Source organism: Mus pahari, chromosome X (genome assembly GCF_900095145.1).
Source record: "Mus pahari chromosome X, PAHARI_EIJ_v1.1, whole genome shotgun sequence".
In the NCBI taxonomy this organism is placed as follows: domain Eukaryota; kingdom Metazoa; phylum Chordata; class Mammalia; order Rodentia; family Muridae; genus Mus; species Mus pahari.
The window spans coordinates 5,829,860-5,854,663 of record NC_034613.1 but is presented as its reverse complement, the minus strand read 5'-3'; the positions used below and the strand labels follow the sequence as shown (position 1 = coordinate 5,854,663).

The following is a 24,804-nucleotide window of genomic DNA, read 5'->3' as shown; positions in this document are numbered from 1 at the left end:
GATTTTTCTCTAGTAGGTGGTTTGGAACTTGATTTTAAGGTGTTTTCGATGTGATTTTAGTATTTACGGTAATAAATAAAATTTATACAAGTTTCAGAGAACTACCAACTCTCTTTGAAGATGTTTTGGGTTGTAATCCTGGCTTAGTATTAGTTCAACCCTGAAAGAGAACATCAGTCCTGATTCACCCTTTTCCCTTTTACATCGGCAAAAATCTCATTTCAAAATGTATAAAAGGACTTTTCAAGTTAAAAGGCAGAATGTCATCAAAGTATGGCCACTTAGTAATTGCAGGAAATTGAAAGTTAACTGACTTAAGGGTAGGCATACATGGTTTTTCTGCCATGTTTTTTCCCCCTCTAAAAGAAATACCAATTAAGCTTTTTCTTTTTCCTTTTCTTTCTTTTCCTTTCCTTTTCTTTTTCTTTTCTTTCTTTTCTCTTTCCTTTCCTTTCTTCCTTTCCCTTTCCCTTTCCCTTTCCCTTTCCCTTTCCCTTTCCCTTTTCCTTTCCTTTCCTTCTTAACAAGACAGGGTCTTTCCATGTTGCCCAGGCTGACCTTGAACCTCCTAAGTCCAAGTGATCCACTTTTGAGCATTGGGAAAATAGGCCTGTCCCCACTCTCAGCCCCCACTTTCAGTTGTTCTTGATACCAAATTCATACTTACAGAAAATTTTTCAGAGAATTTATGATGGCAAGTCATAAAAAGGAAAATCCTAATGTAGACTTCATTCGGAGTTTTTTTTTTTTTTTTTTTTTTTTGAATTTTCGATTTGATTTCATGAGAATAGGGTATTTCCCATCATTTGCTTTGAATGGGTCTAATGTTGAGGTTAGTAAGACAAAATTGGTACATACTTTATTAAAGTGTTACAGAGCCTGCCTGCACTGTACTTTGAGTCTTAAGATCATCACATCTGGTCTCTTTTTTTATAAATTGTCCCCACTTCCAACTGGCCAGTGGTTTGATAAAATGTCCAATAATGTAAACAGTGGATGAAAGAGTATATTTGGGTCAATATAAAATAAGAGCTTTTACTCAAAGCTTAGTGTGTGCCAGGCATCATTGTAAGTGTTCCCATGTGTATAAATGCTCCTCACCACACTGTGAGGTAAGTATTAATAACCTCCTCTTACAGATGATAAACAGAGGTACAAAGAAGGAAATAACGTCTTATATTAAAATTAGGATCAGCCAAGATCAAAACAAAAAAATGACATTTGAGCCCAGACCTAGTGGTCCCTAACATTGCCTGTGCTGTGTGAAGCATGCAGCCTTGGCAAGGCTTCTCTGTTTATAGGGTTCCTTCCGAGTCTTTTGATTCCATACCACTTGAACATGTTTGCCAAAGTCAAAAAACCTCACTAAAAGCATCTAAAACATGTTTTCTCACTTATGTTGACAGTCTAATGCATTCTGGTCTCTGTAGCATATGGCTTCTCTGTGTAGCTGAAATAACCCTTTTCTGGGCTATCCAGGAAGTACATTATCCCCTGTGCTGCTTTCTGCCAGGCGCTCCAGTTAAGGAGTTTCTGGCCCTAGCATCACTGTAGTGTATGTAGTGGGGGGCATGGCACACAACATAATACAATAGGCCCCCTGCTTCAGGTGAGGGTAAGCATGTTATTGATGTCCCGAATTTGCTGTTCTGTGGGTTTAGGAATGAGTTAATTTTGTAGAATTGCACAATCCAAGGAACATAATGTCATTCAAGAACCACGCCTTGAGCATGCCTCCATCTTTACAATGTAAAGGTCAGCACATCAGGAGGGGAACAGGTTAGAGGGTTGGCAGGGTATTCGGGAATGAAAATTAAAGCTTCAAAGGATTAGTCTAAATGCTCCAAGTCCACAAACCAAAAGCGGTTCCTTTAAGTGGGGGTGGAGCTGCCACTTCCTGGAGCTGAAAGAATGGCCAGCCTCTAGTCTCTGAAGTGTACACTGCTCAGCGACGCTAAACGCCACCACGACGTTTTCTGGGTTGGGCTACGCCTGCGCTGCGAGGGAGCATCCCAGGGTGCTGCGCGTGCTTACCGCTGGCCCCGCCTTCAGGAGTAAGACATGGTGTTGTCGGAGCTGGCAGCCCGCCTCAATTGTGCCGAGTACAAAAACTGGGTGAAAGCAGGACAGTGCCTGCTGCTGCTGCGCAGCTGCCTGCAGGGTTTCATAGACCGTGAAGTGCTCTCCTTCCATCGTGGACTGCTGGCTGCAGTCCCTGGCCTTGGTCCCCACGCTACCTGCCGCGGCGGTTCCCGGTGCAGCCCACGCGCTCGCCAGGTGAGCTACTGACCCTGAACTTGGGCACATCTCCATGGCTTGTCCCTTATTCCGTATGCTTGCCGTCTTTTTCCTTCCCGGGGCGGGACTGCCTACTACTTCCGGGGTGTTCCTATTTTGCTGCCCCACCCATCCCAGGCCCTCCTCACCTCTGCCCTCTGTAGTTTCAGCCTCAGTGTCAGGTATGCATAGAGTGGAAACGCGAAATCTTGAGGCATCACATCAACAGAAATGGAGACGTGCACTGGGGAAATTGCAGGCCAGGCCTCTGGCCCGTGGACCCTTGGGAGGTAGCCAAGGTAAGCACTTGTAGCCTGGAGGAAAGCATATGAAGTTGCTCCTGGTGCCCTAGGGTGAAGGGTGGGTTTTGAGTGCAAACTGGGACTTCAGAAAGGACAGAAGTACCAGAAGAATGGTTGGTTCTCTGAGGTCTAGTGGCGTAGTGGTTAGGGGATACTAGAGTGGAACTGTCTAAGCTCGGCAAAAAGCCTCCTGCTTTTCTTCGCAGGCACTTGATCTTCGCTGCTTCTGGAAAGTTATACTAAAGGTTCCAATAAGAGACACTGGGGGAAGATGTAGCGGGAAGCCAAGAGCAGTGGCTCGTGTGTTTAAATAATATCACCACTGGAGAGACTGAGGCAGGTTCACTGCGAGTTTGGGGCTATCTTGGGTTATATATTGTAAGATGCTGTCTTAAAATCAGGGGAAACCAATACAGGCTGAGGGACATGGAAGAACCGTTAAGGTTTGCTTTACGGCAGACTTACTAAAAGGCTTATTTTGGCTGTCGAGTGCCAAGAGGCTGCTTAGCTAAGGTATACATCTTTAGAAGATGGAACTGTTATGTGGTAGGCGTTGTTAGGCCTGTGTTTAGTTAGATTTTTGTCACTGTGACTTAATGCCTAGTCTGATTGGGAATTTGCTTGGATTTCTTCATGTTTCCTGGAAGTTGTGTAGTGATGGAGGGAGGTGTCAGAAGTAGCTCCTAACACACATTGGCATTGCGATAGCTTTGCTATTATCTTAGTCCGTGCTAGCTAAGTTTTCCATCAGTTTGACACAAGCTAAAACCATCTGGAGGGAAGGAAATCCAAATAAAGAAGACGCTGCCACAAGATCCGCTTGGAAGGGAACTCACTGGTGTCACTTCATTCTTGATCCTGAGCCTTAATGCCTCTCTCTGCACTTTGGTTCCTGGAGCTATCTGTTTCTGCCTTCCCTCCCCAAGCTCTTCTTCCCATTTCCCCTCCTTCATCCCAGCTCATGCTTCATGGAGTTGAAGGATGCCTCAAACACCAAGTTCCTCGTCTTTTCATTGAACCTATAACTCTACGTGTGTGTGTGTGTGTGTGTGTGTGTGTGTGTGTGTGTTTCTTCTTTCTGCCACAAAGTGACTTCCCATTTGCCTTGTCCCTCCACTTATGTGTTGGATCTCATCCCTTAAATGTTTAGCTGTCCACTCTTCTGCTTCCTGGGCTTAATCCTATCACTATACGAATAGCTTCACCATTATCTTAGTTTGTGCTAGCTACTTTTCTGTCAACTTGACACAAGCTAAAACCATCTGGAGAGAGGGAACCCAAATAAAGCAGATGCCTCCATAAGATCCCACCGGTGGCAAGCCGGTAGGACATTTTCTTTGATTGATATGAGGAGGGCCCAGCCCATTGTGGCTGGTGCCATCCCTAGGCTGGTGGTCCTGGGTTCTATAAGAAAGTAGGCTAAGAAAGCCATGATGAGCAAGCCAGTAAGCAGCACCTTTCCTTGGCCTCTGCACCAGTTCTTGCCTCCAGGTTCCTACCCACAGTGATAGTTGCTTACAACTATCCGACTCAAAACCTCTGACTTACATACTTCATAGCTATATTTATAACCACTTGGAAAATACTTAGAAAATAAAATTGTTGGGAAGGGTTTTCTCTAAACTCCTACTGTCTCCCCATTTATCTATCAGCCATCTATACATCTACTTAGCAGAACTTCCTTAAGAGGACTTGATGCCTGTTCCTCCTTAACTCCCACATGTTCTTCAACTCAGGCAACTCTGTCTTCTGTCCCTGCCCCTGCCTCTACCCCTGCCCCTGCCCCACATCTGCCCCTGACTTCTGTTCCCAAGCCTTCTCCCTCCTCCTTTCAAGGCTGGCAGTGTAACCCAAGAGCTTACACACTCTAGGAAAACACTCTTAATACTGAGCTACACCACAACCATGGGTTTATTGTGTTTCTATGTAGCCCAAGTTGGTTTCTTGGTTCTCCTACCTTCACTTCTCAGCTATTAGGTTTGCAGGTATGCAGCATAGCTCCTAGCATCATCGATTTTACCTATCACCACCGACACTTGGATTTAGACACTCCTGCCTTTGTGACATCTCCTCCTCTAGCCTCTCTGGCAATGACCCTTGCCCTTGTAATTCAGAGCTACAGATGTACTTATCCAGGTGTTTCCCTAACCCCTCTGCTGCATCTCCTCAGCAATTGGCATTTAGTTCTGCAGTGGGATTTACCCACCTGATTCCCAGTCAAATAATACTCTCCTCTCCTCTCCTTTCCTTTCCTTTCCTCTCCTTTCCTTTCCTTTCCTTTCCTTTTTTTTTTTAATAAACTGGCAAAAAATTTTTGGCTTGTGAAATGTCTTTAATTTGTTGATGTAGCAAACACATTTCAACTCTGCTATGCAAATGACAGAAAGTATCTGCTCGGCAATTATCTTTGGAGTTCAATTTCATACAGGTAACATGCTACATGTGAAAAAAATTACTAAATGAACTACAGGTATTAAATACTGAAAAAATTAAGTTTATTATAATTTATTTTATTTTATTTAACAATCTAGAAAGTTTGCAGCCTTCAGCAGTTCCAGTGCAATTTCAGGTGCAATTGGAAATTCAGGAATTTCAGTGGAGCTGTTAGTATAGCGAACCTTGTAGGTAAAATATACACATACTTTTGATAGCATTGACCTCGTTGGTTTCATTCTCAGCAAACTGACCTGAACTACTTAACATGGCCTATGTTGTTCCTGATGTTAACGCATGCTCTCTTTTTACAATAAATTTATGATCATCAGAAGATATTAATTTCACATACATAGCATCAGAGTCTTCACAGCCAGCATAGGTTTTCTCTTCTCCATTATGTTCTTATAAAATTCTCCTTGAGCCCAGAGGAACTTTAGTAGTTTCTAGCCAGTTCCACAGCTCTCACAGCCATAAACCCACGTACCACCACAGCCCCTATTCAGGGCCCATATTCTCCTTTTCTTATGCCTATGTGTGGTTTTGCCATCCTGAGGAAGGGGATCCAGGACCTTATGAATGTGATATAAGTACTCTACCACAGGGCTGCATCTCCAACCTCTCCCAGAATCATTCTTCTTTCATCTTTTCCCCTTTCTGCCCTCCAGGGTTTGTAGTGCTTCTCCTGTCCACCTCTACAGCACACCTTTTCATCTTCTGCCTAGATCCTGGCCACGACTACCTACATGGCCCTAGGTACTGTTTGGTTCCTGGATAGCTATACGCAAAGTGAGATGGGTAGCCTTTCACATAGTACTTTGATGGGTTTGTTTCCTTGTAGAATTCGTGGGGGAGGTTTCTTGGTGTCCTTGTAGTAAACTCGACACTTAGTGCAGAGCCACTGAGGCCCAGCATGGCCGCCTGGGTTCATTTCTCCAGCTCCAGCCCCTCAGTGAAGAAGTAGCAGAAGGCTGAGGGACTTTCATAGTTGTTTCTCTGCTATGTGTTTACCGAGTGACACATGTCGGTGTGCAGCACTGTACGGGGGCAACAGGCTTCCTGTTAGCTTCTGGTTTCAAAAGAAGGGGAATAATTACCAAAATAAAACTAATCTGGCAAAGACAATTGTTTGTATTAGCAAGAACATATTGGGTAGAAGCTATTCTACACTGGGGACATAAAGCTAGGTCAGTTTAGAGGCATTGATGGACCATCTGTGTTTTCCCTTCAACAGCTGAAATCGGCTGTTGGTTTGCTTTTGTCTCTTATATTGGTTACCTGGTGTCTTAGGGTTTTACTGCTGTGAACAGATACCATGACCAAGGCAAGTCTTCTAAAAAACAACATTTACTTGGGGCTGGCTTACAGGTTCAGAGGTTCAGTCCATTATCATCAAGGTGGGAGCATGGCAGTATCCAGGCAGGCATGGCACAGGCCTATGTCTTCATCCAAAGGCTGCTAGTGGAAGACTGACTTCTAGGCAACTAGGGTGAGGATCTTAAGCCCACACCCATAGTGTCACACCTACTCCAACCAGGTCACACCTCCAAATGTTGCCACTCCCTGGCCCAAGAATATACAAACCATCATACCTGGGTACATTACTTTCTTTGTTAACCTCTGTAGCATCCCTAATAGAGAAATATTATGATGACCCTGTGTTAGTCTATGTACACAAAATTCTTTTGACTTATGGGAGGCTCAAGCATGGTGTTCTCTTGGCATGACATTTCAATAACCTTGAAAGCAACTCTCCCTGTGCCTACTGCCGGCCTTTGGAATATCAGTATGAACAGTCATGTAGAAAGCATCATTCAGAGCTGCTTCCTGACTGCATTATGTTTGCTTCCAAATATTCCTTCTATAGTCCAGGGTCTTTGAAGCCATCCGTGCCTACCTATTGAGTTCCAGGGTAGCCAGGACTATAGAGAGAGACCTTGTCTCAAAAGGCAAAACAGAAGGACAAGAAGAAAGCCAGTTTATCAACTCTATACAATATTGCAGAGGGATAGTGCAGCCCTGCCCTTAATGCCCTGCTTAGGTGGGATAGAACTTCCCCACTTGCATCTTGAAGTCATGAGCTTCTAGTTTGAAGCTTCAAGGGATAAGAGACCATTAGTCATCAGGAAATGGGGAGAGAATTTGCCTCTATAACACTCAGAGTTCGGGGACACTCAGGTGACCTAGTACCTCCCTTACTATAGGCCTTCATGCCCCGAGGACTGGCGGACAAACGAGGACCTGAGGAATGTGATGCGGTTGCTCTTTTAAGTCTCATCAACTCCTGTGATCACTTTGTGGTTGACCGGAAGAAGGTCACAGAGGTAAGAGCTTTCGGACTCAGAACCATCCACCCATGCAGTCTGGTCAACACTAGGAAGGCTACAATGAACCTCCTCTGATAATAAGCCAGCCACACGGGTGTAGCTTAGCAGCACTCAGAACAGCAGTGGCAAAGAAAGACTTGAGCCCAAAGTTGACATCACTAAGCAGCTCATGAACCTCATTTCATGTGTACTCTGTATGTCTGAGAATCTGTAAGTAACCTTACACTTCTCCAGAATTACTTTCCTGACAGTTTGTTACTATGCTTGTCTTAATCACTGTTCTATTGCTGTGATCAGACATCATGACCAAGGCAACACTTATAAAGGACAACATTTAATTGGGGCTGGCTTATAGTTCAGAGGCTTTGTCCATTATCACCATGGCAGGAAGCATGGCAGCATGTAGGCGGACATAGTGCTGAAGAAGGAGCTGAGAGTCCTATATCAAGAGGAGAGGAACTTTGGGTTTGGAATGGGCTTTTTGAAGCCTTAAAACCCGCCCCCAGTGAGAGGGACTAGTGTAGTGTAAGATGCAGCCTTCTGGGACCCAGCACCTTTGTGCTGTGGCTGTGGAAATAGTCTTAGGTTTACAGTCATCTTCTTACTGCTTATTTCTCAGCTCCAGCTAACTAGCATCCGTTGTCCTAGTAAGCAGGGGGTTCCATTTCAGTGGTGCTGCTCTCTTGTGAATCATGGTCAATTCTTCATCTCCACCTCATCAGACACTACAGAGTTGTAATTCAAAATATTAAGTGACCCCAATAGAGTCTTTAAGGAACTCCTCAAAATGTCCCTCTAGAACATTACAAGCCAGGCAAGATTTTAGTGTGCCTATCTTCCAACCTCTCATAGAACCTAGTTCCAACATCCTTCCATAATACTATGAAGGAAAAACAAAACCATGGGCGTGTCTATGACCACAATACCTCTGAACCTGATCCCAGTTCCTGTCTTAGTTAGGGTTTCTATTGCTGTGATTAAACGTTGTAACCAAGATCAACCTGGGGAGGAAAGGCGTACAATGCCACAGCTCAGTCCATCACTGAGGCAAGGCAGGGCAGGAACCCAAGGCAGAAGCTGATGCAGAGCCATGAAGGGAAGCTACTTTTTCTTCAAAAGCCGTGGCACCATCTACAATGCAGTAGGCCTTCCCACATCATGAAAATGTACCATGGGCCAGTCTAGTGGAAGAATTTTTCAACTAAGGTTCTCTCCAAAAATGACTCCAGCTTATATCAAATTGATATAACTATAACCTGCACTAAGATCTTTTGGGATGATTTCCAAGGCTCCAAGCATGGAGGTTTCATGCATCCCTTGTTTTTCTGTTTGAGACAAGGTGTCTCTGTGCCTTGAACTCGTGATTCTCTTGTGTGCTGTGATCACAACTGCCTGCCACCATGACTGTCTACCTTCTCTTCTCAGAGCTTTCTTTTGATTTTAATGTGTATGGTGTTACACCTGCATGTTTATCTTTGCATCATGTGCATGCAGTGCCTGTGGAGACCAGAAGAAAGTTGGGATCCCCTTGGGCTAGAGGAACAGTCGTTACCTACCATGTAGGAGCTTGGAATCAAACCTGTGCCCTCTAGAAGGGCAGCAAGTGCTTTAAACCACTGAGCATCTCTCTCCCGTCTTCTTTGAATTTCTTCTCCTTGGTTGTTATTTGTGTAGCAATGGGTTGAATAATTCTTTACCCTTGACAATATTCTATAGCCAAAGGCTGGCCTGTTGTCCTGCTTTATTTGTCCTACCTGAGTCTACAGGATTATTATTTATTTATTTATTTATTTATTTATAATTTTTGATATTATATATGTATGAATGTTTTGCTTGCACACATGTATGTGTACTACGTGCCTACTTGGTGCCTGAGGAGGTCTGAAAATAGCATCAGATCTCATGAAGCTGGCTGGAGTTATAGATGGTTGTGAGAACCATATACTTATTTGTTGTCTGTGTAAATGCGTGGGCAAGTGTGTGTGTGTGTGTGTGTGTGTGTGTGCTCATGTGACTATACGAGGACAATTTTCAAGTCAGTTCTTTCCACCTTATTTACCCCAGGGATTGAACTCAGGTTGCTAGGTGTGGCGATAGCACTTTTACTCACTGAACCGTGTCACTAGTTTCTGCCTAGTTATTTCAAATAAACAAATTTCAAATTAGTAGTCATTTAATCTGAACTTCCATCTTCTTTAAAAAAAAAAAAGAAGACCTGGTGACATTGGGGGCTAGCAGGCCCCACTGTCCTCTTAAGGACGTGCAAGATCCTGGTGGTCTCATGAAAGGTCCAGCCCTTGCCCTCTAGATACCAGACCACACTGGCCAATTTTGTAATTTAGTAAAGCATTTCTGTAATTTCTTCTTAAAGCTACATGGTCCCAGTTTATCCCATTAACTTAACAAAGGTTTTTTAAAGTGTTGATTGTGTCCAATTTGTTATTATTACATTTATTTACATTATACACATGTAGAGATCAAAGGGCAACTTGAAGGAGTTGGTTTTCTTCTACTGTATGAGTTCCTTTTATATTGCTATAGTGTAAGGCAGCTTAGAAAGGAAAGATTTAATTGGGCTCCCAGTTGCCAAGGGTTAAAGTCTGTGATGGTGCAGCCCCAGGCTTGGCGGCAGGAATAGCTGAGCATGTGCAGGGCCTCCACGCAGGAGGTAGAGAGCATACTGCGAATAGCATGGCTCCTTGGAAACCAAGGCCTGACCCCAGTGAAGCAGCCCCCCCCCAGCAATGCCACATACCTCCTAATTCTTGCCAAACAACTCCCAACTTTGGGAGACTCTTATCTTTGTTTTTCTGTAGGTGATTAAGTGTCGAAATGAGATAATGCACTCTTCAGAGATGAAAGTTTCATCTACTTGGCTTCGAGATTTTCAGATCAAGATCCAAAATTTTCTGAACGAATTCAAGAATATCCCAGAGATTGTAGCAGTATATTCCAGAATAGAACAGGTAAGAATCTTCATACCTTTGGGGTTTTTTGAGACAAGATCTTACTGTTAACCCTACCTGTCCCGGAACTTCATATGTAGACTAGGTTGTCCACAAATGTGCATGCAGCAGTCCGTCTTTACGAAATGAGTACTAGGGTCATAGGCATACACCATCCTGCCCATCTGAAACTGCATTTAACAGTTCTGGTACACAAAACTTAAGGGGTCAAAAGCATCCATAGTCATACATTTAGAATTTGCTGTTAGTGGTCCATGTAAATCCCAGCACTTGGGAGGTCGAGGCAGCCTATATTATGTTCTGAATTCAAAGCCAGCCTGTATTGTGTACTATAAACTCCTGGGAAGCCTGAGCTACATTGTGAGACCCTTTCTCAAACAGAAGAAACCCAAATTTGATGTTTATTTTAACCAAAATGTATTTCTGTATTATCACTTGCTGTTGCTGTTGGCATACACACAGGTCCTTGTGAATTCCAGGCAAGCACTCCATACTCCTAGTCTTTGTTTTATTCTATTGGAGGGCCTACCTGGGGAGGAACCTAGGGCTGGGCCTCACACATGGCTTTTTCACTGAACTATAGCCCCAGCTCCTAGCTAAGTTTTATAATGCGAACCGAGCAGAAAAGCTCATATAAAACCAGAAAGTAACAGTCGAGTGTTCCTTTAATAACTGTGTGTGGCTAAAATAGATCTAGTAATGGTATTTTGTTATAAATTCTTTGAATACTCCAGTAGAATTTTTCTGTTAAAGTACATATATGTTGTGTGTATGCATGTGTGTCCATGTGGGTGTGCACCAGTGTACCCACACACAGATGTGTACAGTCCACAGTACACATGTGGAGATCAGAGGACAACTCTTGTGAGTCCGTTCTCTCATTTCACCTTATGAGATGCAGGAATGGAACTCAACTTCTCGGACCTGCACTCAAATACAAGCCTTCTGTTAGTGCAGTGGAAGTGGCATCGGGAGGGGTGAGGGGTGGTAGGTTAGTTATCTATCATAATTTACCATTACCAACACTACAAACAGTGACATAGCTTAAGAATGAAGCTTTAGGGCTGGAGAGATGGCTCAGTGGCTAAGAGCACCAACTACTCTTTGAAGGTCGTGAGTTCAAATCCCAGCAACCACATGGTGGCTCACAACCATCCGTAATGAGATCTGATGCCCTCTTCTGGGGTGTCTGAAGACAGCTACAGTGTACTTACATATAATAAATAAATACATCTTTAAAAAAAGTGAAGCTTTAATGTACAGATGAGTTCAGGAGAAGTCATGGGGAATAAAGTGACTATAGTCAAAGTACATTGTGTGTACATATGAAATTCTCAAAGAATTGATTAAAAAAGTTGTTTAAAACCTGAACTTTAAAACATAGTTTGTTGATGGATTTGTGTGGTCACCCCACAGCTGTTGACATCTGACTGGGCTGTTCACATCCCCGAGGAAGATGAACGAGATGGGTGTGAGTTTGAAACTGGAAGTTGCTTGAGTGTGAGCCAAATCCACGAGATTGAAATAGAATTGCTGAAGGAAAAACTGCAAGAAATGTATCTTCAAGCAGCAGAAGAAGAGATATTGCCAGAAGAGGTACAGAGCAAAGAGAGATGGTGGTGGCAGCGACATGATGTGACACTTTCTGTTGCTGTGATAAACACAGCTTGGGGAAGAAAAGGTTGATTTCATCTTAGTACACAGGTCACACTCATCTCTGAGGGAAGTCAAGGCAGGATGCAGAGACCATGGTGGGTGCTGCTTACTGGCTTGCTTCCCCTGGTTTGTTCAGCCTGATTTCGTATACAACTCAGGCTCACCCGGCATTCCCTCATCCATCCTTAGTCAAGAAAATGCCCCACAGGCTTGCCCACTGACCAGTCTCACTGGAACATTTTCTTAATTGAGGTTCTGTCTTCCAAAATGACTCTTAACTTGTGTTGACATAAAACTCCAGCCTGGATAAACACAGAGAGCTAGGTTTCTGATTAAGTCAAATGTTGTCTAGAAGTACATATTCTTTCAATACTTAGCAAATGCTTGAGGACCTAATATGTGCTCCCAAGTTGAACAGTGGTATAAGAGCTCCAACAAAATCTGGAGCAAGATGCTTGTAGGATTATGTGATGTAAGGGGGAAAAACAAAAGGAGCTAGTAAAGTCAAGGATTTAGTAAAGGAAAGGATTTGATAAGAGCTCAGTATTTGGCCTGGAAGGAAGGATGCTCTTTGCAGAGGTGTGACGTGCTAGTTAGTTTGGGCTCGGCAGTGTCCAGGAAAGCACAAGCGGTATGGAGAGGGAAGGGTGAGGCAGGGGAGGGTGAAACTGTTTTGGAAGATTTTCTAGGTCACACAGAGTCCTTTGGGTCTTTGTCCCTGAAAGCAGTAGGGAAACAACAGGTTTCAGCCAAAAGAACAATAGGATCAGAAGTGGGTTTTAAATTAACAGATAATAAGGGTTGAAAACATGCAGCCCTTGGTGTATTAGCAGGTCTGCTACCTCAGAGCCACTGGCAACTGTGTATTTCTAGCCCTCCTTGCCTGTTTGAGTTAGGAAAAGGGTTAATTAGTCTGTCCTTTGGGCACCAAGTCTACATAGGTAATATTTTCTATGCCTTTATGTTTAGTAGACCATGGGACATTTCATATTTCAGATAGTGTGGTCATCATAGGTAGAATGTGGTAGGGAGTTTGGGTTTAAGTGTCTGGAGGAGTAAGACTGTTGGCATCCTTTACATGGAACAATAGGTAAGCACATAGTTAACTGACTTATTTAAATTATGTTAATGTATGCTGAATACAATGCTGAAGTACTTTTATTAGATTAATTCTTGGATCCATCTCCCTAGGTCATATTAATGTCACCATAATTAATTTGTATATATGAGAGTGAGTGATAACCAAGCCTATATAACTCCAATTTTCTCAAACTTTCAGGGTTTCTTATTTACTTTCTCTTCCCTATACTTGGAAGTGCACAACCTTCCCATTTTTCTCCACCCAATTTTCTCATTTTTGGCTTTTTCTTTTTTTTCAGAGCATCTCCTGTAGCCCAGGCTACACAAACTCATTGTGTAGCCAAGAATGATCTTGAACTCCTGACCTTCCTGCCTCTACCTCCTGAGTGCTAGCTTTTTTGGCGTGTGTTTCCCACCTAGTTCACCATTTATAAGAATTGTAATCAATCAGATCCTATGATACTAAGGTGAAGACCGGGCTTTCTTGTTTGCTCACTAGTCTCACGAAGTCTCACTAGTGGCACATACCAGGGCAAAAGCTCCCTTTTTAAATTGGCCTTGCTTTCAAGCTGGAGCTATGAAAACCTCTTAAGCACATTTATTATGTTTATTACTTTGACAAAAGGGAAAGACTGAAACTCTGCTTCTAATTGGAAATGAGAAAGCAAGCCAATTTAGTACCTGCATGGCAGAAGGCCTTATAATCTGGCCAGGACACCGAGCACAGTCTAGAAGATCTCATGGTTATTAACACATGCCATGATCAATAGCACCACCTTGCTCCTCACATTCTTGTGTTTTCAGGAGGTTATCCAAAGCTTGACATTTTGTAGGGGCTCTAGACAGGCCAGCTGAAGGCTTTCTAACCAGTCAGCAGGCCTTCTGTCATCTTCAGCATCTGCCTGGTTCTTGCTTGTCTTCCCGCCCACATCCCTGGCATCAAGCATTGGTCTTATAACTGAATGTGTGCTGGGTCTGCTATGGCCCAGTCCCTTTTTTCTGCACTCCAGAGCTGATGAGCTTCCTTTCTGTCGTATTAGTATTTCTCATTAGAGTTTAAGTAATCTTGACTTTTTGTCTTTGGTGGGCCCCTGTCTAATAAACATGCTATATCCTCAAATCAGATTGTCTGTTGGAATAGCTCAGTGGTAGGCAAACTCAAGTTCCCCAGCTCCATCAGTCTAATAGTAATAGTGCTTGGCATTTTTTAAAAAGATTTATTTATTATATATAAGTACACTGTAGCTGTCTTCAGACACACCAGAAGAGGGCATCAGATCTCATTACAGATGGTTGTGAGCTACCATGTGGTTGCTAGGATTTGAACTCAGGACCTTTGGAAGAACAGTCAGCGCTCTTACCCGCTGAGCCATCTCACCAGCCTGTGCCTGGCATTTTTGTAAGACCAGGGACCAGTGAATGTGTTCTGGGATAAGACCAGTGCAGACACTACCACTCTTGAGATTCCTCATTATGGCTAAAATGTTGAGGAGTATGTTGTTGGGAGATTTAAATCAGTATAACCTTTATACATAGCATTTCTAGCTAACTACTAAATTAAGACAGACTCCATTCAATCAGAGTTAAAGCTGCCTATTATTTCTATAAACAAATGTCATTTATGTGAGTCACATATGTGTGAGGGTAAATTGCACATGATTACTTGTTCCAACAAAAGGTTCAGAATGTATTGAAAGTGAATTTTCCATAATTGGAATATTATTCAGCCATTAAAATCAAGCTTAGGAAATATGGCTGAGGATACTGGCTGCTCTTGCAGAGGACCCAGGTTTGGTTCCCAGCACCCACATGGTGACTCATGGCCATCTGTAACTTTAGTTTCAGGGGGATCTGATGTCCTCTTCTGATCTCTGCAGGCATCATAGACAGACAGACAGACAAAGCACTCATATATATTAAATAATCCAATAAAATAATGAGGCTTGAGGCAGGAGGATCCTGTGTTTAAGGCAAGTGTGAGTTAAATAACGGGAGCCCAACCTTTTTTTTTTTTTCTTTTTTAAACTGGGTGATGGTGGCGCATGCCTTTTAATCCCAGCACTTGGGAGGCAGAGGCAGGTGATCTGTGAATTCGAGGCCAGCCTAGTCTACAGAGTGAGTTCCAGGACAGCCAAGGCTACACAGAGAGGCCCTGTATTTTGTATATATTTATAAGAGGTCTTGACTGCTTTGCTCTTAGTAGATTCAGAGAGAGGAAGTGCCTGTAGTTAATAGAGCCCTTGTTGATCTCAGTAAGCTCCTGGGAATAGCCCCAGCCTGGTGATCATACAGATGGCCCTGATTAAACTAAGTGGATCCCATAATAAAGCCAGAAGTTCTGAGTCTAGGAAAGGGACAGTTAGGAATAAGAGGACAAGAGGGGTGAAGAGTGGTGGGTAGATAACAGAACACTTGTGTACGCATACTCTGTGATTTCAAAAATGTGTACACACAAACACATGACATGTTTTTAGAAGAAATTGGATCATTTGCTATGGTTACATGTAAAGGAGAGAATGGAATAACTAGGGTCAGATTTAAAAGATGACTTTTTAACCTCATACTCTGTTGACATGGAATTTTGGCATATGTACTGTTTTATAGATTTATCTTTCATCAGTAATTCTTATATAGACACAAACCCTCAGAAGTATAATATGAACACTTTCCATATGAATTCAAGTTTTAAAGCAAAAAATGAGTGGTGATAAACATCCTTTATGTGGCTGGTGTTTCTGTGATCATGTTTGGTTTGAGTGGCGGGTGCTTTTTTATTTTGTCTTATTTTTTGGTACAGGCCTGCAACTTGTGGTCATTTTTCCTCCCTCAGCTTTCCAACTGCTGACTTTAAGAGGTGTGAAAACCATGCCTGGCTAAGTATACCTTTTGTGTGTGGTGTGTGTGTGTGTGTGTGTGTGTGTGTGTGTGTGTGTGTGTGTGTGTGTATGTGTGTATACGCACGTGCGCGTGCTTGGTTCAGTATTTCTTCACAATGCCATCCACCAAGCTTTTGATTTGCAAACTCAACCTCTGTGTAGATGTAGATACTTGCCAGTAGTCAGCATTTCTATCTTGTGGTAGACATATAAACAGGAACAGGTGGTTTAGGGGAAGAGTGAAGCTGGAAGGCAGTACCTTGCACATGCCAAGTGTGCTCCTGCTGCCGAGCTTCGCCTGCAGCCCTGGGAGCCAATCTTGAAATTACCCTGTTCCATTTTAATTGAATTCTGTTACAATAATTATCCTAAGCAGCATTTTGTACACTTTCCTCTTACAGATCTCAAATCAACTGGATGTGGTAAAAGGTTTTCTGAGAAGCAACACAGATCTTAGAAACAGCCTTACAGAAGACTTGCAGAAGCTAGACAGCCTCCATCTACAGCATCAAAAACAAACTTCAAAGGATGCTGGTAGACAGACACCTGAAAGGAAGGCTTGAGGTGAGTGTAGGTACTGAATTGAAGAGGGACACAATAGCCTTATCCTTTTGATGTCTGACTTCTCATATGAACCAACAGTCTCACTTGCTCTTCCCTGTGCCCTTACTTTTAGAAAGGAAGGTTGGGAATGGTAATTTATAGCTTTAATCACAGCATATGGGAAGCAGAGGCAGGTTGATCTCTGTAAGTTCAAGGCCAGTCTGGTCTACAAAGTGAGATCCAGGACAGCCAAGACTATACATACATAGTGAGCCTTTCTTGAAACAAACAAACATACAAACCTTTTCAAAAGCAGGCCAAGTGCCTGTTCTGTCATTAGTGGCTCACAGACCTGTGAAAGCTCACCATTCTGGAGCAAGGTCAGTCACATATCCCTGAAGGCAAGGTCTGGTGTTAGCTGAGCCAGTATATCATTTGTGACATGGTCAAAACCCATTCTGCTTTCTGATGATGCCCGGGATGCCCAGTTTTCACTGCAGTATTAATTGTGGTTGGCTAGTGTCCATTAGAAAGCTGATTGACGTAAATACCTCTACTGTTTTTCTGCCAAATAATAAAAATGACAATATTCTCTTTTATTTTACATTGTCCTTCGACAACATCCAGGCGTGTTTTGTGAAAGTTGGCCTGGCCTCCTTCTCTGTACAGAAAAGAAACATTTCTAAAGCACACGAGTTTGGTTGTGTGCCTTTCTGTAATGCGTCAGAGATACTTTTTTCATATTCATCAACTTGGAATTATGTGATGTAGTCAGTCAGAAATACTAGTCCTGTGCTGGTTTTTGCTATCACCCAGGGATTTTTGCTGTTTCTAAGGAGAGAGTCTCTTTCTGGTCCTAAATTACAGCTGTTCACACAGTGAGGACTAGGTCTGTAAGGGTGTTCTGCCCCTGGCAGGAGTGCACTTTACCCCCTGGCTCTGCTTGGAAGTTTTACTCTGACTGTACCAAAGAGTGGTGTGGGACGTAAGTGTCCAAATAAAAATGTCTAACTCTGTTTTTGCTTATGATCAAGGCAAGAGGAAAGTGATTGTTTTCTACCATTTTCTCTTGAGTGTGGAACTGTTACTGTGGGCTCGAAGCCAGAGACAGAGGGGAAAGAATTCCCAGGCTGCTTAGTGGCACACTAGAGAACAGCTTGATTGAGCTCTACAGGAAGACCCAGAAGGGGTGTCAGGACAAGGTCAGTTGTCCCTCCGGTGTGAACAGGGCATGGATAAGAAGTAAGCCCAACGAAGCAAGAAGGCTTATGCCTATGACCTCAACTCCCCCAAAAGCTGAGCTACGAGGATCCCAAGTTCTAGGCCAGCCAGGACAACTTCAGGAGCCCCTATTTCAAAATAGAAACAAATCATAAGGAGGTGGATGTGAGGCACAGTTATACAACATTTTCTTCCTATGCCAGACCCTGGTGTCAGTCCTCAGCTCCCAGTCCCCAAAGACCAAGCAAACTGCGCTCACTTCCAGCACCTCCTGAGTACTGTGGTTCAGGCTCTGGGACTGTGTGTTTGTGGAAATGCTAGGAAAGTTCTTGCAAATTTCATCATTCTTAGCAGTAGCCAAACAAAACTTTCTCTTTCACCATGCTCATAAATTCATTCACAACTCTTCTATTCCTGAACTGTGTGGAAGCCTTGTACTATTGTGTGCAGTTTTGCAGTGCTCTGTGGGAGTCAGACTCACTTCCATTTCTCCCTCCAGCTGCTCAGTCCCAGGGTCTTTGGCATTAGACTGCTTCATGTCACCTCTGGACGTTGAATGTTCCCCGAACTACCTAGAAGAAACTCTCCACGCCAAGGCTCGGCAAAGATGAAGTCACTCCCTCACCTGGTCAGCTGCCTGCCCAACAGGGACCCTCCAGAGAGTGGGTAGCAATAGAGACTGGATTTGGCATGTATTTCAACTTTATAACCCAAATGAGTACAAATGTGCTTGCAGCTTGCTTATTTCATCTTCCAGGTTGCTGTTTAGTTTACAGTCTTAGGGTTTCTTTCTCCTTTCATTTGTTAAAGTCCTTGAGAAGACTTCAAGTAAAGCAAGATTTTGCATTTACTTTGCAACTTCGTCAGAGGGAAAAAAAATCAGTTCCCTTCTAGATCTGAAGTACAAAACATAGAATCTTGATGCACTAACCTACAGAGACCTAGTTTCTAACTGTAGCAAGTTTGAGATCCTAACCTTTCATTTTACTCTTGTCTAGTTATTTTGTCCTTAATCAATTTAGCACACACCAAGTGTCAACCCTGTGGCAGACACTGAAGTAGATACAAATGTAACAAGTGGTGAAAGATCTTACTACCTTTATCTGCCACTCTCACAGTTTAGAGGTATTGTTCAGAGAACTATACTAGTAGCATTTCATTGAATTGAAACAGAAAAAGGAAGACCCTTGTATAAAGGGCTCTAAGGCAGATGTGCTGAACACAGAGGTATCAGCCTGCCGCATCTCTTCCACAGAACCGTGCCTGCATATGTCCGAATGGATGTTCACAAGTTGAGGACCTACTAAATAAGGTGTAGAACATCTGTCCTATACCACATGTCTTAGTCAGGGTTTCTATTCCTGCACAAACATCATGACTAAGAAGCAAGTTGGAGAGGAAAGGATTTACTCAGCTTACACTTCCACTTTGCTGTTCATCACAAAAGGAAGTCAGGACTGGAACTCAAGCAGGGCAGGAAGCAGGAGCTGATGCAGAGGCCATGGAGGGATGTTCCTTACTGGCTTGCTTCCTCTGGCTTGCTCAGCCTGCTTTCTTTCTTTCTTTCTTTTTTTTCTTCCAAAACAGGGTTTTTCTGTGTAGCCCTGGCTGTCCTGGAACTCACTCTGTAGACCAGGCTGGCCTTGAACTCAGAAATCTGCCTGCCTCTGCCTCCCAAGTGCTGGGATTAAAGGCGTGCACCACCATGCCCAGCTTCAGCCTGTTTTCTTATAGAACCCAAGATTACCAGCCCAGGGATGGCACCACCCACAAGGGGCTCTCCCCCTTGATCACACATTGAGAAAATGCCTTACAGCTGGATCTCATGAAGGCATTTCCTCAACTGAAGCTCCTTTCTTTGTGATAACTCCAGCTTGTGTCAAGTTGACATACAAAACCAGCCAGTATACCACATAACTATTCTTAAGAATGATTCCATACTGAAGTGCAGTCATGTGAATTACCTGTAAGGCATCTAAAGTAAAGAAACAGTTTGAGATGGTGGACTGGAGCTTGCCTGCCCAGCATGTATAATGCCTTCACTAGATGGCTGTTCCACTACCAAAAGCAAATAAGTAGAAAAACCAAGTATTGACTAATACCTAGCACGCTGTAGTGCTGTTTGTGTTCTATAGTAACTGAGGTCTGGAAAGGGATGGTCTGTTTTCCAAGTTCTTCTATATTATGTCTCTAAGAGGAATCGGGGCTGTGGGGAGCAGTCAGAGGAATTTAGCTTTTCTACTTTGTATATTCTTTTTTATAATAAACATGCATCCGTGTATTTTGAAAAAATTATTAGTTTTTAATTTCAGAACAAGACACATGAATAACAACAAATTGTAAGCCGTCTGTGTCAGATTTATGGAGTTTGCTGGGGCCTCTATTTTGTAGCTCCACCCCCAGGCGTGCTTTTGAATCCTAGCACCAGGGGAGGAAACCCAGGAAGGGCATGCCTTCTATCAAGGCTGCCTTCATCTCCCTGTAGGGCGCCTGTCTCCATCCATAAGTATGCTTTACACTTAGCCAGCCTCTCCCTGGGTCCCTGGTGCTTGGTAGTTTGAAAGAAGTTGTAGGAAAAAGTGGCTAAATCATAGTTGCAAAGATGAGGAGATTATCAGGGATTGCCTCCTTTCCCTTTTCTAGGTTAATTAGAAATGTACCTGCTCCGCAAAGCATTCACTCAACAGTGGCCTGTGTTAAAATACATTCAAATTATAAAATACACTTTGTGAGATAGGCCTAAATATTAATTTCAACTCATGTGATTCTCAGTGGAATGAAAGAAAATCCTTTAATGTTTTAATAAAAATCTTAATATAGTTCACTTCGTAACTTTAAGGACTTGGCAGAGCACTTTATACTAGCTCTTTGCAAGGCGGTCTCTCTAACTGCAAGGCTGTCAGAGTAACAGGGCGGTTTTTATTTCAGAACCTTGTGGGGCAGGCCAGCCTCCACGCCCCTAGTGATCTTGCTTTCTGGTATTCCACAGTGCAGCAGGGTTGCTTTGTGAACATAGCAAAAGTGATGCTCCATCACTTCATGACTAAGCTTCAGCACAGTAAGACTTTCATCTTCCATCCTTTGCAGCACAGTGCAGGGAGCCAGGCTGTGCCTTGAGCAGTCTTTTGGAGACTGCTACAGGAAGACACGGAGGTGAAGCCTCCCACAAACATCCATGATCTTGGAAATAGAGCTTCCAGCCACAGAGACCACAAAACTGTGAGAGCATTTGTTGTTTTAAGCTGTTAAATTGTTGGGTGGCTGGTTATATTGTGGCAGGCAATTAATATCCTGTCGTATAATTTGTGCCCTACCCTCCACCCTCATATTGAGAATGTGAAAGGGACTTCCCACGAATAAGACTCATGCTTGGATGCTGCAGATGACAGTTGTTCCTGCAGCTTTTCCTGGAGTTCCACTGTTGGGCCTGTCTTAGCCACGAGCAGATGGCCTCAGAACCTATCAGAAGGGGTTTAAATCTCTTTGCATTTGTAAGCTTGATCACAAGCAGGTTCAGCACTTGTGAATATGTGTATTGAGTCCCTCAGAAACTGCATGGGCTCTCCTATATTCAGCAGAATCCTAGGCAAGGCCTGTGTGGATCAAACCCCAGGGGACAGCTTGTCCTAGCTATAATGATCCTACCTCACAACTCGGACTTCCCTCTTTACAAGCTTTCCAGTTTAATGCATCATTGGCACCCAGAGAATTCCTAGGGGATACTCTGAACTGCTGACCAGTGACCCTCACCCCCCATCCTTAGCTAGTTATCAACCCTGGGGCAGGGCTTAGCAACTGCACAAACTCCTGTAGTTTTCACTTTAAAGGGAAAAGGGAAAGCATTATAATTTTGGCATGTTTTCCTAGAACTTTCCGAATTGACAGCAACCATTCTGAGCCCAGAAACCATTCTGAGTCCTTTATCCCATCTCCATGGCAACTTCCATTATTCTAGGTAACCAAGAGCACTAAACTCTTACTAAGTATTTTAAGATGTAAACTGGAATTTCACTACATTTAAACTCCCTTCTAAACATTTCTCTCTACAGAAATAGCCCCCCCCCGCTGGACCCCCTTTGGTGTACGGATTTGTCACTACCAAATTTTAAGTAACCCGTGGCGCCAAACACCCTGGGTACCCAAAAGCCTGTTCCCTAGAGAGGTTTTTTGGTTGGTTTTGTGGGATTCTGTTGTTGTTGTTTTATTTTTTAAAGCAAAGCTTTGAGATAGTTTGGTTCTCCTCTTCCTCCCTGAAGTCTTTTGAAGAGGGAGACCCACCAATCTGCCCTCCCTCTTACCTAGGAAACCCTTCCCCTCCCAGTTCACAAAACAGGCAACACTCAATATCAATTTGATGCTTTTTTTTTTAATTAACCAAACTGGTTTAAATCGGGTTTGCAAACCAAAGTTTTCCTTGGCTTTTCTTGAGGAGGAATAGAGTCCAGTGCTTGCAAGCTGCAAAGTCTGGTTCAGGCTACCCCTCTCATCCCCCCAGTCATCAGGCTTATTTGGCCGGAGGGTTGGCATTGGCTCCGCCACCATAGTGGTGCTTCAGGTAACGGCTCCCCTGGATGCTCTGCGCCAACACGTTGGAGAAATGGCACGCCATCAGCAGGTAGTTTCGAGGCTGGACACGGTAGGCAAAGCGCATGAAAGCCATGGAGTAGAAGATGAGGGCCGTTGTCATGCGGCCGCTGATGATGTCGGGAGGCGCCTTCATATCCTTAAAGGCGGCCAGCGGAAGGCCCCAGTTGGCCACAGGACCCCAGAAGTGGGTGCTGGTTATGTAATCCCGAAACTCCTTGGTCTTCACATAATCTCGCGTTTTCCGCATTAGCGCTACTACCGCCGCCATGGTCGCCTCAGTCGGAGAAGTGCCAACGGCCAAGCTGCCAGCCACCAACTGAGCACGGAATGCGGACCTCTCAGAAGACCCTTTGTGCTTTTGCGCCTCTGCCATAAAGGACACCAGTTTACGTGCTGCTGACGTGCTCAGCTGACGTGAGGCTTTTGGCAAGGAAGGAAGTGGCTTATGGCTGTAGCCCGTGGGGCTTGTGCACATGCGCTCTTCTGTATGATCGCTGTGGGAGGAGGGGCTTTATGTAGCCTGTTGCTCTTCCTACACCCAGACCTATGCAAAGGCAAGGAACTGAGGGCTCTACAAACAGGGCAGGGCAGTGATGATCCAGCTGACTTCTCTTCGGTTACTTGTTTCATCCAGCCTGTAACTCCATGGCAATACAATTTCTCAAACATTCAGAAATTTAGTCTTTATTAATTTGAAGACTTAGTATGCCACTTCACCCCTAAATATTTTAGTATCTGTTTCTTAGGAACAATAGGCACAATACCATCAGCCACTCATAAATATTCAGGACATCACTGTTAGCTGATGCCCAATACATATTTAAGTGATAGAGATTGAGGACTATCTTTCTGTTTTCTTCTATCCATTCTTGTTAGGACAAACTCAAAATCCAGTCAAAACTCATATTTGATTTGCATTTGGGGTTAATCTTTAATCTAGGATAGTTTCCCAGGCCCCTCTCTTGCTCTTGGTTTTTTTTTCATTTGTTTGTTTGGTTTGTTTTTGGTTTGTTTTGGCTTGGGTGTTTTTTTGTTTGTTTGTTTTTTGTTCTTCTGTAACGTTGATATTATTGGAAAGTCTAGCCCTTAATTTAGTTTTGTGGATTTTTTTAATAACTCAGTTATGAAAAAACCCTTATATTTGTAAAACAAGAGACAAGTCCAATTTGGGTTGCCCATAGACTCACTGGAGCATGGTCAAACTCCCAGGGGGCCAGCTCCTTAAAGAAAACTGAGTCCTTCTCCACCCCAACCCTACCCCCAGCCACCAGAAACCATCAACTGTGAAGTGTTACACTTTAGCCTCCCAATCACAATTCTTAAGAACCCTCTTCAATGGCTTCCTGTCTAGACTGCTTTTGTTTTGTTTTTGTTTTGTTGTTGTTTTTGCAAAGGGGGTGGGGTGAAGAGGAGTCACAAACATTTCTGTGCCTTTCATTCTCAGTGGTAACGTTCTTGTTACCACTGTGGAAGAAGCTTCCTTGTCCTTAACAGCCAGCAGCAACAGGGACCATGGACACCTTGTCCTCTGATGACAGCATGGACTCAGGACACTAGCTTGGCTCCTGGCTGTAGCATGGAGCACAGACACCAACATAGCCTCCAGCAGCAGCAACACAGACCGTGAAAGTCTTTCTAGGAGGTCACCACCCTGTCAGCCCTACTTGTGACATGTTCCTGTGCTGCTATTGCAGATGCTACTGCAGCTGCTGCACTCCCAGATCCACATCTCTTGCGTGGATCTCACGTCTCAGCCATCTTTCCTTCCAATTTCATCTTTTCATCTTCAAAGCATCTTTTTGTAAGACCTACCTTTTTTAGTTGTGCTGGTGATACTGTGGGCTCTGCAGTTCCTCCGGTACCAGTGGCCACCACCATCTTGAATCAAATCTCTGTGACACATTTTTGACATCTGTTAATGAAAATTCTTTTCTCTGAAGACTTATTGTATGCACATGTATATAAGTGTATACATGTGCCTATTGTGTACTGGGCCGACAGAGCCCAGAAAAGGGTGTCTGATCACCTGGAGCTTGATGTATGGGTGTTGTCAGCCACTAGACATGAGTGTTTTGGAACTGAGTTCAGGACCTCTGGAAGAGTGAGTGACAGGCATTCTTAACCACTAAGCCACCTCTCCAGTCCCACTGAAAATGACAAATGTAGAGCTTATTTTCCTAGTGATTTTACTTTAATAAAACTAGCATTTGCTGGGCTAGAGAGCTGGCTCAGTGTTTAGGGGCACTTGCTCTTGCAGATGACCAGGGTTCAGTTCCCAGCATCCTCATAGCTGCTTACAAACATCTGTGACTCCAGTCCCAGGGGATCGGAAGCCCTCTTGTGGCCTTCAATGACAAGGTGTAAACATTTTGCATCTGTATACATGTAAGCAAAATACTCGATGCACATAAAATATATCTTTAAAAATAACTATTGTTGAAAAGTAATTAGATATTCATTAAATACTAATATCTTCTGTTGTGATTTACAAACAACCTTAAAAATTCATGTTATTAACAACAACAACAAAAATAAC

General features: G+C 43.5%; 2 protein-coding genes across 2 annotated transcripts; one reads left to right on the top strand and one right to left on the bottom strand.

The window, feature by feature from the left end:
• The first annotated feature begins 1,637 nt into the window (after nucleotides 1–1,637).
• On the top strand, nucleotides 1,638–19,078 carry CXHXorf38 (chromosome X CXorf38 homolog). The gene is made up of 7 exons (XM_029533957.1): nucleotides 1,638–2,277; nucleotides 2,442–2,576; nucleotides 7,217–7,336; nucleotides 10,156–10,305; nucleotides 11,722–11,901; nucleotides 16,319–16,481; nucleotides 18,181–19,078. The coding sequence occupies exons 1-6, from the start codon at nucleotides 2,062–2,064 to the stop codon at nucleotides 16,478–16,480; spliced, it is 963 nt and encodes a 320-aa protein (XP_029389817.1). The 5' UTR covers nucleotides 1,638–2,061; the 3' UTR covers nucleotide 16,481; nucleotides 18,181–19,078.
• Nucleotides 19,079–22,037: 2,959 nt separating this feature from the next.
• Nucleotides 22,038–22,922, bottom strand: Mpc1l (mitochondrial pyruvate carrier 1 like). Its single transcript, XM_021188738.1, has one exon. The coding sequence runs from the start codon at nucleotides 22,741–22,743 to the stop codon at nucleotides 22,186–22,188; it is 558 nt and encodes a 185-aa protein (XP_021044397.1). The 5' UTR covers nucleotides 22,744–22,922; the 3' UTR covers nucleotides 22,038–22,185.
• Nucleotides 22,923–24,804: the final 1,882 nt, after the last annotated feature.